This window comes from Dama dama, chromosome 7 (assembly GCF_033118175.1).
Source record: "Dama dama isolate Ldn47 chromosome 7, ASM3311817v1, whole genome shotgun sequence".
Taxonomy (NCBI): domain Eukaryota; kingdom Metazoa; phylum Chordata; class Mammalia; order Artiodactyla; family Cervidae; genus Dama; species Dama dama.
In genome coordinates this window covers 22,293,234-22,307,663 of record NC_083687.1, presented here as the reverse complement: position 1 = coordinate 22,307,663, position 14,430 = coordinate 22,293,234, and the positions used below count along the sequence as shown (strand labels likewise).

General features: G+C 44.5%; 1 protein-coding gene across 6 annotated transcripts in view; it reads left to right on the top strand.

Annotated features, from left to right (window-relative positions):
• ADGRF5 (adhesion G protein-coupled receptor F5) overlaps positions 1–12,740 on the top strand; it is a 107,800-nt gene extending 95,060 nt beyond the window's left edge. For 5 of the 6 annotated variants that reach the window (XM_061146877.1, XM_061146879.1, XM_061146882.1 and 2 more), the window contains 7 exons: positions 316–524; positions 1,331–1,510; positions 4,690–6,075; positions 7,484–7,525; positions 8,411–8,470; positions 9,302–9,386; positions 11,474–12,740. In XM_061146877.1, the coding sequence (XP_061002860.1) occupies positions 316–524; positions 1,331–1,510; positions 4,690–6,075; positions 7,484–7,525; positions 8,411–8,470; positions 9,302–9,386; positions 11,474–11,553 (2,042 nt within the window). In that variant the 3' untranslated portion in view covers positions 11,554–12,740. Of the gene's footprint in view, positions 1–315; positions 525–1,330; positions 1,511–4,689; positions 6,076–7,483; positions 7,526–8,410; positions 8,471–9,301; positions 9,387–10,788; positions 10,853–11,473 lie in introns of all 6 variants that reach the window. The other variant, XM_061146881.1, reaches the window with a different exon arrangement.
• The last annotated feature ends 1,690 nt before the right edge of the window (positions 12,741–14,430 follow it).

The window sequence follows — 14,430 nt, the reverse complement described above, 5'->3', positions numbered from 1 at the left end:
TCCCATGCATCCCTAACACCTACGGTCACCTGCATATCTTTTCTCTGGATGAGTACACATTAAGCTCTTGTTATTTTCATGGCTTAGATTTTACAGGCAGCAGAGAAAATTCCTAGAGATCAGAGGAGGGAATGAGGTCTAGAGGAAAAGCCAGTGCAAATTAGAATCAGATCTGTGTAGAAACTTGGAAAAGGCCACTGAAAGTAAAGAAGAAGATGAGTTCAAATATCAAAATGCCGCCTAAGCCTGTTCCTGTTTCAGCTATCTTTTCTCCTCTTCTCAACTGTACCTTTTATGTCCATGTTTCCAATGCAGGGGAGAGCATCACTTGCCAGGATCCTATCCTAGGCGTTGGGGAGCCTGGGAAAGTCATCCAGAAGCTTTGCCGGTTCTCGAACATTACCAGAAGCCATGAGAGTCCTGTTGGAGGGATCATAACTTACAGATGCGTGGGCTCCCGGTGGCAGATCAAGAGAAATGACTGCATCTCTGCCCCAATAAACGCTCTGCTCCAGCTGGCCAAGGTGATCCTTAAACCCTTGACTCTGAGCTCTTGGTGGGGAGCTGTGTTCAGCTGAACCTATTTCTCAGCACCTAGGAAAGTGGACTTTGAGCTGCTTTGTGTTGCTCTCAAAGCTACACTTATTTATTTCCGAAGAAGATGCAACCCTAGAAATGCTTGATGTTTTGCTTGAAATAGAGAGGCAACACAGTGTTCTGCCCTAGGACCAGCTGTGGACCTTCACCTTGGTTTCCGTTAGCTCAATGATGAAAGTCATGTTGGTGAAGCCATCCCCTCTAACTGCTCTCCTTTAAAGAATTTTTATATCAAGCTAAAAGTTCTAATCTTTTCACAAAGAAACCAAAATAAAAAATAAGATTCATGGACTTCCCTGGTGGTTCAGTGGTTAAGAATCCTCCTTCTAATTCAGAGGACACAGATTTGAACCCTGGTCGGGGGAACTAAGATCCCACATTGCAACGAAGACCCAGCACAGCCGAAAAAAATAAATTAATTTTTTTTTTTAAAGTAAGGTTCATCAATAGGAAAAAAAAATTGGGCTTTATGCTTTTACAGGTCTGAGATTTCCTTTATCCTTACAAGTCATCTATAGTCCTAGAAGTGGCTAGCTGACCTCTCTTAGCTAGAGTAGAAGTGAGTACCATGTGGTAAGGAAATATGTTTTATTTCATTAAAATAAATACTTTCACCTCTCATAGCTACATCATTGAGAATTCGAGAGTCCTAAAATTCCATGAGTTACAATAAATGAGTTGCAATTTTTTGTGTGTGTGTCTTGTCTGATTGTGTTGGCTTTTTTGTTCCTAGGCTTTGGTTAAGAGCCCCACCCAGGATGAGAAGCTCCCGTCCTACCTAGGGAATCTTTCCATTAGCACAAAGCAGGTGAAACTTGAAGCCGGCTCATTTTCTGGGACCCTGGGAGCTATTATTAACATCCTGGACCTGTTCTCAACAGTTCCAACCCAAGTGAATTCAGAAATGATGACGGTGAGTTTGTTCATCTTACAGGAGTCTGGGGTCTCATCTCTTCATCCCTCAGCCCTTGCGGTCAAGAAACATAACCTCTCCACTGCAAATTCTTCTCTCTTTTCCTAAGCAGTGCCTTGCCAGCCCTGGCTTTTAGCATGTACGTGTATATCCTGGTATCTTAGGATGATTTCTTTAAAGAATCTCATTAGTTTCTTCATTAAAAGAGAATGAATTCTTATCTGCTTTCTAAGAAAACTAGGAATGAAAAGTTTACAGAATATGTACGAGGTGAGATTCTCAACAATTTCTCACTAAACATAACCGTTGAAGCAATCAGTGTTCTTTATTTTTTTTTATTGGAGTATAGTTGCTTTACAACGTTGTGTTCATTTCTGCTGTGCAGTAGAGTGAATCAGCCATATGTATATATATATATATATATATATATATATATCCCCTCTTTTTTGGATTTCCTTCCCACTTCAGTTGGGGCTTCCCTTATGGCTCAGCTGGGAAAGAATCCACCTGCATTGTGAGAGACCTGGTTCGATCCCTGGGTTGGGAAGATCCCCTGGAGAAGGGAAAGGCTGCCCACTCCAGTATTCTAGCCTGGAGAAGTCCGTGGGGTCACAAAGAGTCGGATAGGACGGAGCGACTTTCACTTTCACTTTTCCCCCTTCTGTTACCGCAGAGCGCTGGTAGAGCTCCCTGGGCTGTGCGTAGGTTCTAATGAGCCATCTATTTTCTATGCAATAGTGTATGTACGTTAGTCTCAATCTCCCAATCCATCCCACTCCCTGCTGACCCCTTGGTAGCCATATGTTTGTTCCCTACATCTGTGTCTCTATTTCTGCTTTGAAAATAAGATTATCTACACCATTTTTCTGGATTCCACATATATGCATCAATGTACAATATTTGTTTCTCTTTCTGACTTTTTTCACTCTGTGTGACAGTCTCTAGATCCATCCACATCTCTTCAAATGACACAACTCCATTCCTTTTCATGGCTGAGTAATATTCCATTGTATATATGCACCACATGTTCTTTATCCGTTCCTCTGTTGATGGACATTTAGGTTGCTTCCATGTCTTGGCTATTGTAAATAGTGTTGCAATTAACATTGGGGTGTATGTGTCTTTTTGAATGATGGTTTTGTCTGGGTATATGTCCAGGAGTGGAAATGCTGGATCATATGATAGTTCTATTTTTAGTGTTTGAAGGAACCTCCATACTATTTTCCATTCTGGCTATATCAATCTACATTCCCACCAACAGTGTAAGAAGGTTCCTTTTTCTCCAGCAATCAGTGTTCTAAGAGGAAAGAGAATTCACTCACCAGAGTTCAAATGAAGATACTTTAGCAAAGGGATACTTACAGAGGTAAAACTAGGAATTTTTTTTAAAAGTGTGAGGCCACCAGAAACCAGAAGCATTTAGAAACCTTTACTCCCTTGAGGATTAACAGGAAAAGGAGAGGAAACAGTGCACCCATAACCTTGGAGGAGGGATCACTGAGCAGGAGCTATAGCATTGGAAGGACATAACCATACCAAAGATAGGCTGAGAGTAGAAATGAGGATGCAGGAAAAATAGATCTCGGCTTCTTTCTTCTCTCATCATCTCACCTCCTGCTGGTGTTTCTCACTCGACAAACCCAACCAGAGGCAACCGGCAAGCAGCTTGGGTTACAAGAGTCCAAGGAGCTTATACAGATCTCCGAGGGCTGTTCTAACAAATTGCCATAAACTGGGTGGCTTGTGTTACAATGAGGAAACTTCCTCTCTCACACTCCTTGAGGCTAGAAGTCTGAAATCAAGGTGTCTGGGGACACCATTTCCTCTGAAGGCTCTAGTGAAGAATCTTTGATCGGTGACCTCTTCTAGCTTCTAGCAGGTTTCCCTGGTGGCTCAGATGGAAAAAAATCAGCCTGCCAATGCAGGAGACCCAGGTCCAATCCCTGGGTCAGGAAGATCCCTGGAGAAGGGAATGACTACCCACTCTGGTATTCTTGTCTGGAGAATCCCATGGACAGAGGAGCCTGGCAGGCTACAGTCCATGGGGCTGTACAGAGTCAGGCAAGACTGAATGACTAACACGTTCACTTTCCACCTTCTAGTAGATCCAGGCATTCTCTGACTTGTGCTGCCTCATTCCAACCTCCGACTTTGTCACTCATTTTCTCCATTTATCTCCTCCTCATCTGTCTCTTTTAAGGATACTTGTCACTGGATTTAGGGCCTGACCAGGTAATCCAGGGTGATTTTTCTCTCAAGATCCTTAATAACATCTACAAAGACTCTTTCTCCAAATCAGGTCACATTCACAGAGTCTGAGAATTAGGACAAGTCATTTTTGGAGGCTACTGTTCAACTAACTCCAGGGCTCATCATTTGAGAGAACAGAACAAGGCAAAGAAGGGCAGAGAGAAGCCACTTCTCTCCATGGAGATAAGCCACAAATGATAATTCCAAGTTTATGGGAAAGGGAATCAAACTGTTGAGCAAAGAAGAAAGGTGCCTTTAACAACACTCTTATTTGGTGCTCATTATTTAAGAGGGTCTTCCGAGACTCCCTCACCCTTGCTGGTGAAATACCGCCCACCCAAAAGCCTTTACAGGCTTGAGATTTAAAATAAAATAAAACATAAAACAATTAATAAATTATCTCTGCCAGCCTGCTGAGTTGACCTTAGTGAGTTGTAGGGGTGGTTCTCACTGTCATGACTTCTAAACATTTCACAAAGTCTTGAAGTTGGGGGGGGGGGTCCATCCTCTGCTTTCTCCCCCTAAGAAGGTGGATCATTGTCCCCTACAACCTGTGATGCTGCACATCCCCCTTCTCTTTTCTTCTTCTCTGTACCCACTTAGAGCTTCCCAGGTGGCTCAGTGGTAAGGAATCCACCTGCCAATGCAGGAGACACCGAAGACTTGGATTCCATCCCTGGGTCGGAAAGACCCTCTGGAGGAGGAAATGGCAATCCACTCCAGTACTCTTGTCTGGGAAATCCCATGGACAGAGGAGCCTGGTGGCCTGCAGTCCATGAGGTTGCAAAAGAGTCTGACATGACTTAGCAAATGAGCATGCACGCATGCATGTACCCACTTAACCAGTTTCCAAGGAGATGTTCTTTTCTCTCTCTCTTTTATGATTGAAAACATTCAGTTGGTTTGATCCCATGCCTTGTCAATTACAGCACGTCCTCTCCACGGTCAACATCATCCTTGGCAAGTCTGCCTTGAATACCTGGAAGATGTCACAGGAGCAAAAAACCAATTATAGCTCACAGCTATTGGATTCAGTGGAAAGATTTTCCCGAGTTTTACGGGCAGAAGACAGCAGCATCTCCCAACCTAATGTGCAGATGAAGAGTATGGTCATAAAACCCGGCCACCCCCAATCCTACAGGCAGAGCTTTGTTTTCTTAGACTCTGACCTCTGGGGCAACGTGACCATCAATGGATGCCAGCTGGAACACCTGCAGCCAGATTCATTTGTCGTCACCGTGGCTTTCCCAACTCTCAAAACCATCCTCGACCAGGATGTTCCGGGAGAGAATTTTGCCAACAGCTTGGTGATGACCACCACCGTCAGCCGCAGCATAGCCACGCCATTCAGGATTCTGATGACTTTCAAAAACAACCACCCTTCGGGCGGGATGCCGCAGTGTGTATTCTGGAACTTCGACCTCGCCAACCACACCGGGGGGTGGGACAGCAGCGGGTGCTACGTGAAAGCAGTCACCGAGGACAGCGTGTCCTGCAGCTGTGAGCACCTCACCTCCTTCTCCATCCTCATGTCCCCCGACTCCCCAGACCCCGATTCTCTCCTGAAAATCCTGCTGGATATCATTTCCTACATTGGGCTGTGCTTTTCCATCTTGAGCTTAGCAGCCTGCCTCGTCGTGGAGGCCGTGGTGTGGAAGTCGGTGACCAAGAACCGGACCTCCTCCATGCGCCACATCTGCATCGTCAACATTACCGCTTCCCTCCTGGTCGCCGACGTCTGGTTCATCGTGGCCGCTGCCATCCACGACCATCGCTTCCCACTCAACGAGACGGCCTGTGTGGCCGCCACCTTCTTTGTCCACTTCTTCTACCTCAGTGTCTTCTTCTGGATGCTGACACTGGGCCTCATGCTCTTCTACCGCCTGGTTTTCATCCTGCACGACACGAGCAAGTCCATTCAGAAGACAATCGCCTTTTCCCTGGGGTACGGCTGCCCGCTGCTCATCTCAGTTATCACGGTGGGGGCCACCCAGCCCCGGGAGGTCTACACTAGGAAGAACGCGTGTTGGCTCAACTGGGAGGACACCAAGGCCCTGCTGGCCTTTGTCATCCCGGCCCTGGTCATCGTGGTGGTGAACATGACCATCACGGTCGTGGTCGTCACCAAGATCCTGAGGCCTTCCATTGGGGACAAGCCGAGCAAGCAGGAGAAGAGCAGCCTGTTCCAGATCACCAAGAGCATTGGGGTCCTCACGCCGCTCTTGGGGCTCACCTGGGGTTTCGGTCTGGCCACCGTGTTCCAGGGGAGCAATGCTGTGTTCCACATTGTGTTTACCCTCCTCAATGCCTTCCAGGTATGTTCTGCAGGGCAGCGCTCTCAGCGAGGATCTGTAATGATAGAAACACAAATAAAGGTAGGAATGGGGAAGGGTTTGAGTTCAGGGGAGGCCCTGGCCCTAAAGAACAGTAATGACAAGAACTCAGTGGAAGAGAAAAGGCACATTCCTCTGCTCCCATGGAACCTCATACCTCTTATCACCTGCTTTATAATTTAGTTGCATATGTGCCTCCCTGCTAAATGCCTTGATGATGCAAATAGGAGGAAAGTTCCTCCCCTACACTGGATTCTGCTATTTATCCAATGTTATCTTGATGCTGTCTATTATATCTTAAATGCAAATACCACCATTAAACCAAACAGCCTCTCCAGTTGATTTTCACAAGCATTAAATGAGCTCTGCCTTGGTGAGGTGGAAGCACCTGTCTTTCTTATCAGTATATCCCTAGTTCCAGCAAAGACCTTGGAACAGGCTAGGAGCTGGGTAACCATTTGACAAATGAAGTAAATGCTCGGTACCACATAGAAGGTTCTCAGGTAACATTTGCTGAAGGCTGAAAGAATTCTGCTCCATTCATTATATGAATGGGCTTCCTTGGTGGCTCAGATGGTAAAGAGTCTGCCTGCAGTGCAATCCCTGGGTCGGGAAGATCCCCCGAAAAGGAAATGGCAACTCACTCCAATATTCTTGCCAGAACAATCCCATGGGCAGAGAAGCCTGGTAGGCTACAGCCCTTGGGGTCGCAAAGAGTTGGATACGACTGAACGACTTCACTTTCATTATACGAAAACGAAAAAGATGTTCCCTTTGCTCTCCAGCAGTGCAAAACTAATTATAATACAAGTCACATTGTTAGGAGGGCTTTAGCAGAGGTGCAGACAACAAGCCTTTGGAGCACAAGGAGGGGATGCTTGATTGTGATTCAGCCAATAGATGAATGGTAACCCTAGGCTCCCATGCATTGGTGAGAAGGCAGGGCATCTTGGGGTGACGCTGAGACATCATCCTAGATGCTCATGCCAAGACCACGCAAATCCTGCTACTCCAAACTCTAAGGTTCATGTCTAATGATGTCTTGACTAGGAGGGACTGATTTTTCTACCTCATGCCCTACGTCCACATTACAACTGTGAGGGCTGCTGTAGACATAAGAGGCATGTTTAATAACATAACCAACAGGACCTCCAGCTTGCAATTGGGTGGAAATAGGGAAATTGAAAATATCCTTATAACATTATAACATTGAAGGTCCCTTGGTGTGGACCTGCTACATCATTGTCATCTACTTGACCATAAATGCAGCTGTAGAAAGAAGTAGCTTACAAATCCTATGCTATGTGAACAATACTTCCTATTTTGCTAGACAAGAATATGATTAGTAAATAATATGATTTAAATGCACTTCTTTCTGATTTTTTTTCAGGGATTATTCATTTTACTCTTTGGATGCCTCTGGGATCAGAAGGTAAGAACGATGATAGTCATGCTCCTAGAAAAGTGTAAAGAGCCATGACATGTTAGGCTGACAATGGCCTCTTTTTTTTTTAACCTTTTCATTTTATATTGGAATAGAGCTGATTAACAGTGTTGTGATAGTTTCAGGGGAACAATGAAGGGACTCAGCCATACATATGCATGTATCCATTCTCCCCCAAACTCCCTCCCATCCAGGCTGCCACGTAACATTGAGCAGAGTTTCCTGTGCTGTAGAGTAGGACCTTTCAGTTATCCATTTTAAACACAGCAGTGTATCCATGTTGATCCCAAACTTCCTAACCATCCCTTTCCCCCACTCTCCCCTCCTGACAACCATAAGTTCATTTTTTAAATCTGTGAGTCTGTTTCTATTTTGTGAATAATTTCACTTTATCATTTCTCTTTAGATTCCACATACAAGAAATGTCACACAATATTTCTCCTTCTCTGACTTACTTCACTCAGTATGACAATCTCTAGTTCCATTCATGTTGCTGGAAATGGCATTATTTCATTACTTCTAACAGCTGAGTAATACTCCATTGTATATATGTACCACATCTTCTTTATCCATTCCTCTATCGATCAATGGACATTTAGGTTGCTTCCACGTCTTGGCTATTGTAAATAGTGCTGCAATGAGCACTGGGGTGCATGTACCCTTTTGGACCATATTGCTCTCTGGGTATATGCCCAGGAGTGGGATTGCAAGATCACATAGTAGCTCTGTTCTTAGTTTAGTTTTTTAAGGGACCTCCACACTGGTCCCCATAGTGGCTATTACCACTTTACATTCCCACCAACAGTATAGAAGGCTTCCCTTCTCTCCATACCCTTTTCAGCATTTGACAATGGCTTCTCTTAAACTCTGCAGGTGCAGGAAGCCTTGCTGAATAAGTATTCACGGTCAAAATGGTCTTCACAACACTCAAAGGTAAAGAGTCTCTTTGTAGAGACTTTGAAAAGTCTCTCTCTACTACCAATTGTAGTGTAGTGGAATAATTATAGATTATTCCACCGTGCTTGCTTTGTACCTGATTCTGCCTTTTAATCAAAACCACGGCAATGAACTGGCATTAAGATGCTGTCCCCACATCTTAAAATAGGGATTATAGGGGCCAATAGCACAGATAGTATCAACTGGAAGTTAAGACCAAATTTCAATGAGAAGCAATCTTCTGGGGAAACTCAAGGCCATTTATGAGCCTTGAGAACACAATTTGAAGAATAATGATGAATTTTGTGTAGTTCTTCTTGGAAAATATTTGTTTTCACATGTCAGAAGATAATAAACCTTATCAAACAGTAAAATATGTATTTGGAAGTCGATTGCCTAATACCTTTGATGAGATTCCAGGGTTTCAAAAGGTGGCTTTCCTGCTTAAAGTGAAAGTGTTATTCACTCAGTCATGTCCAACTCTTTGCCACCCAAGGACTTAAGCCCACCGGGCCCCTCTGTCCATGGAATTCTTCAGGCAAGAAGACTGGAGGGGGTTGCCATTCCTTTATCCAGGGGATCTTCTTGACCCAGGGACTGAAGCCAGGTCTCCTGCATTGCAGGCAGATTCTTAATGGTCTGAGCCACCAGTAGGCTTTCCTGCTTAATTTGTCTGAAATAGAAGTTCAGGTTCATCCAGGCCCTCTCCTTAGGTGAGATGAAAGATGCAGGCAATGACCACAAGAGGGCAGCAAACAAATCATTCTACAGATTCAAACAGGACCTTGGACAAACATGTTTACTTTTAATTCTTCTTTTCTTCTCTAGTCAACATCCATAGGTTCATCTACACCTGTATTTTCTATGAGTTCTCCAATATCAAGAAGATTTAACAATTTGTTTGGTAAAACAGGTACGTAGTGTCCTTTAGATCTTTCCTGGGTTGACCTAAACGCATTTGCCCTGGGGGGAAATCTCACCCCTAGTGTCCAACTGTCCACTTCATAACATTGACCCACAATGGCCTTATTTGGGGCAGAGGTTAAATACTTGCTTATATTTTCCCAAACTACCAGGATGTTGGTACAGAGGGCAACTGCCTTCAGCCTGCAGAGAACTCTCCATCAAAACCATATCCACCATAAAAATGGGAATTGAATGTTAATTGCTGTCCTGGTCAAACACAAACTTCTATTCATGTTATATAAGAATAGGTAGGTCATAGTTCTGGGTTATGGTGCAGCGAAGGATATATTTAGAGAATCCTACCATAGCATCCCATGCTGTGAGTTTCATTTCTTTTTTTTTTTTTCCTTTTTCTATTTTTGGAGTGTTCTTGTTTTACACACGGGCATTTTTAAAACCTTGCATACGTATGAGAGATCACCCAAGTTAGCTATTCTATTAGGGGCATGTGCGATGAACATTTTCTCCTTTTAGATCTAAGATGAAGGATGTGAATGACTTTGGGCAGTGGGTCTCGGCTGTTCTGAAAAGCTGAAACCCCTGTCCCTTCTCCCCCCAACCCCTCACCTCCTGCCAGGGAAAACAGGCACTAGAATTCCTTCTAGCTCCTCCAAACTAAACAGATCTCACAAATGAAGAAATGTATGAAATGTGTCGAAAGCCTCCCAGACTATGGCTCTCTGGTGAATTTTGGGAATGCCTATTAGTTATTAAAGCTCAGGAGAACTTGGCATTTGGGGCTTCAGCTTGATGTATTACTCATGAAACTTCAGGACCTTCCCTTTTGGTTGGATCTGTTGTGAAATCATCCGAGATCCAGGGTATATCAGAACTTTTCCTCTTGGTCAGCACTACCCCTGGATCGTGTTAAGTTGCTTAATTGTGTCCGACTCTTTGGGACACCATGGACTGTAGCCCACCAGGCTTCTCTGTCCATGGGATTCTCCAGGCAAGAGTACTGGAGTGGGTTGCCATTTCCTCCCCAAGGGATCTTCCTGACCCAGGGATCAAACTGGCATCTCTTATGTCTCCTGCATTGGCAGGCAGGTTCTTTTCCATTCGTGCCACCTGGGAAGCCCTGGATGGTGTTTAGCATTTGCATTAAAGTGAGAACAGTGAAAACTCTATGAAATGATTCCACAGAATCTGAGTTACACCCTATGTAAGGCCAGTGACGTGTGTTCCCTGTTTCTGAACCAGTCAGATCAAGAGCTGGGGCCCAGATCCCAAGGTCCTAGGGCCTGAGAATCCGGGCCGCGGCCACTCAGCCTTTCAGGGTCATTCATGCTGATCCAAGGTGGCCTATTCGAGGGCTCCATAATCACCGTAACTTTGGTTTATGTCGTCAGCAGCCCCAAGGGCTCCCCCAGGCAATGACGGAAACGTTAGCCGTGGCAGTCCGCCCATCTGATGGTAGGGTGGGCACCGTGTCACTTCCCCTGCCCAACACACCGCCCCCCACTGCTCCCCTGCTGTGTCCCCGCCCCACGCTGGCGTCAGTCTATGCAGTTGCCCCAGGGCCGTTCTCCCTGCTGGCCTCACCCTCCGCACTTCTGTTGTCATCCCCTGACTCCTGCTGCTTTCCTGGTCCTGCCTCTTCTTCCCCCGCAATTTCCCTCTTTCTTTACTTTCCTCCCTTTCCCCGGCTCAGACCCCTCCTGAGAGCTTCCCCAGGTCACAGCAACCCAAGGGGCCCAGGGATGTTCCTTCCTATGGATGCCCCCAGGCTGTTGCATGAGGCAGCATGCGGAGGGCTGCCGGTGTCAAGATCTCCCTGTCTTCTGTAGCAATCTGGCTGCTGGTGTGATGTGAAGTAGTTAGTGCTTGTCTTATCAGCTGCCACGCATGCTTGAGAACACCTTGGTTTGCTCTCCAGGACTTCTGGGTCTGGGGAGGAGGGCAGGCGGGGGTTCATTTCCAGGCGTGGCTTGCCTGGCCCCTGGAGTAGAGCGCCCCCTGGCCGATCAGCAGAGATTCACACCCCAGTGATCACGAAGACGTGACCTTCAGCTAAGCTGCTGTTCTGTTTTTCAGGAACATACAATGTTTCCACCCCTGAAACAACCAGCTCATCCCTGGAAAACACATCCAGTGCTTATTCATTGCTCAACTAATGACAGGAAAATCCAGCCCATGGGACCTCTTGGGAAACAGTGGATGTGCTCTGAAAAAGAGATCCTTTCCAAGCCACGGGTAACATGTTTTTTCCGCAGGCCTCTGGGAGCAGATGCTGAAGAGACTTTTTCATGAGGGAAGAGGCTTTCTTTTGTAAAGACAGACCAAAGGAAATGGTTGCATTTATGTTGCTGCCCCACCCCTGTCTCTTGTGTGATACCAAATGTGTATAGTATTTAAGTGAAACTCAAGCCAACTTCTCTGTCTATATTGTAAAATAGAATTTCAGGGACATTTTTCCTTTTCACACCCTGGGCCCAGAGATAAGCTTTGATTAAAATAATAAGTAAAAGGCCAGGACTTAGGAAACTCTTCAATGAATTCTAGGGAGGAAGGATGGAAGAGAGAAAGAAAGAAGAGAGGGATGGAGGAAATGACGAGGAAAAAATATAGAGAAGACTAACATAAGGACCACATGTTAAGATTCCTATGTTAATGACCCAATACTTTCACCACTCAGATAATGCAACACTGAAAATTAAAAAATGACTCCAAAATGAAAACCGAAAATTAGCCATGGATAAAGTTCAATATTTCCCTGGTGTTTACTTAGCTAAGAGAGACCAAAAAAGAAAAAGAAAAAAGGCAATGAAAAAATAGGGAGGAATTGTATCATCAAGATGCTTTTAAGTGAATGATGATATTTCCAAGAATTTCACAGAAGACATGACTCTTCTGATGCTAAACACATACATATGTGTTACTGTGTGTTACGGTTGGAGTTAAGAGGAATGAATGGACAGAGGAAGTATGATTAGATGATTAGATCCCAGCTGACCAATTGCTGATTGCATTTTTATTATTAATAGTTTAGCAGAACAGTCTTAGGTTTTGGTTTGTTCCACTTTTTGTAAGCAAATATATATATATTTGTCTATCCATTCATTTCCAAATGTGATATATTGCACTGAAAACAGACCCTCCCAACTGTCATGAATTATATTTAACAGCTTTAACCAGGTACTTTTCTGTGCATGCTAGAAAAGATTTTAATGATCTTACAGCATTGTATATTATTATTTTTGTAGTTACTGTGGATTTAGAGGCCCTGGATGTGCTGTATAGCTCTCTCTGTGTTAATTCTTTCAGTTCCTAAGTTCCCAGACCAATATACATTCAGAGTTTCTACTGTCTAATTGGTATTTATTCTAACTACTTAGAAATCTTCTGGAAAAAGCTCTCCAGCTGGCTAGTCTGTGCTCCTAATGACACTTTACCTTGATGAACAGATGGTGGAGATTGTTTGTGAACTATGTGCGTGTATGTTTCACCTGTGTGTGTGCATTTCATAAAAATATAATATAAATATTTATTAAAATCATATCCATAGCAAAGTTTACCATGTGCTGTAGCTACAGCAACCAAATATTCCAAATCAAAGTCTGATCCTAGGGCCATTATGAAATAGAATAAAAAATGTGGGACTTCTCTGAAAATATGAGCAGTGTGGTCTTCATAAGGACAGATCTAACAGGTCCAACCATCAGGAAGAAAGGAACAAACAGGCTGAGATTCAAGTATCATTTATTCACTGAGGTTTGAAAGAGTTTTCTTTTAATAATTTTACTGTTTATAATAACTTCCTTTTATTTTTAATTTTAAATTCTACCTCTGTCTCTCTTTTCTTTATGAGAAGGGGGAGATAGGACAGACAGAAGTCCCAATCACATTTCAAGGAAATGAACTCTTTTTTTCCCCCTCTTTCTACATACTCACAAGTGACATACATATCTACGCCCACATTTGCCAGCAAATTGCCACATCATTATCCCAATTGAAGAGTTCATTATTTAAAGTCCCTGAAGGAAATGATTATAAAGCTCAGAATTCTCCAGGGAATGATCAACTTTGGGCAGAAGCTGGTACTGAGAAGACAAGAGTCAGAGGTTAGGCTGGATGATCAGCTGAATTCGATTTAGACATCAGGAAAAGAATGACTTTAGTGATTTGGTTTCTGGGGTTCTATCCATGAGAACTGAGACAGGGTTAGACAGTATTGATGTGATTAGCCAGGGAAAGCATTGCATTCAGAAGGCTGTGGTTCTCCTGTTCGAAATCACAAAACTATAAGAAACACTGACCTTCCACCCATTTCTTAGGGATCCTCTGGGAATTGTTGTCCAGAACTTTGTGAAGGGGACCTCTGTAATAACAGAAACCTCCAGTGGGGCTCCCCAGGATGGGGATCTGGTTCTCTGCCCACATTCATTAACGGAGGCCTGTTCCCTCATCCCCAAGGCATGCGCGCGTGCGCGCGCACACACACACACACACACATGTGCACACACATGCACAAACACACACAAAGGGTGTGCATGTACCTCCCCCCTTTCCAGTCACAGTGCTGGATCCACATTTCCAGAAAAGCCGTACAAACACCGGAGAAGTACAGTACATACTGGTTTTCTGCTCAACTGCAAGAGACATAGTTCAGTCACTGCTCTTTGCCAAGAATACCCTGAAATAAGCAACAGAATTCAGCATTGTAAAAAAGAGTGGTCTGTGAATCTGTTAATTACAGCAGGAGCTATGCTTGGCCCTGGGGTCACCGGTTTTCAGTCAGCAATGATTTCAAGGCTTTGGGCAGCAGATTTCCGAGGGAAGGAAGAACGGGAACTCTGGTGTTGGCACAAAGTGGGATGTGGCGCCTACTTCACCGGGAAAGTGTCCACTACTTTCCCACGTCCCTGAAATCTCTCAGTGTATAAAGCCGGTTCCACCGGGCCAAACCTTCCTGCATTAAGGGACCCTCTGATAAGTCTGTTTCCTGCAGTGGAGTCTGTACTGATGCTCCAGAGGGGGTGAGGTTAGAGCAT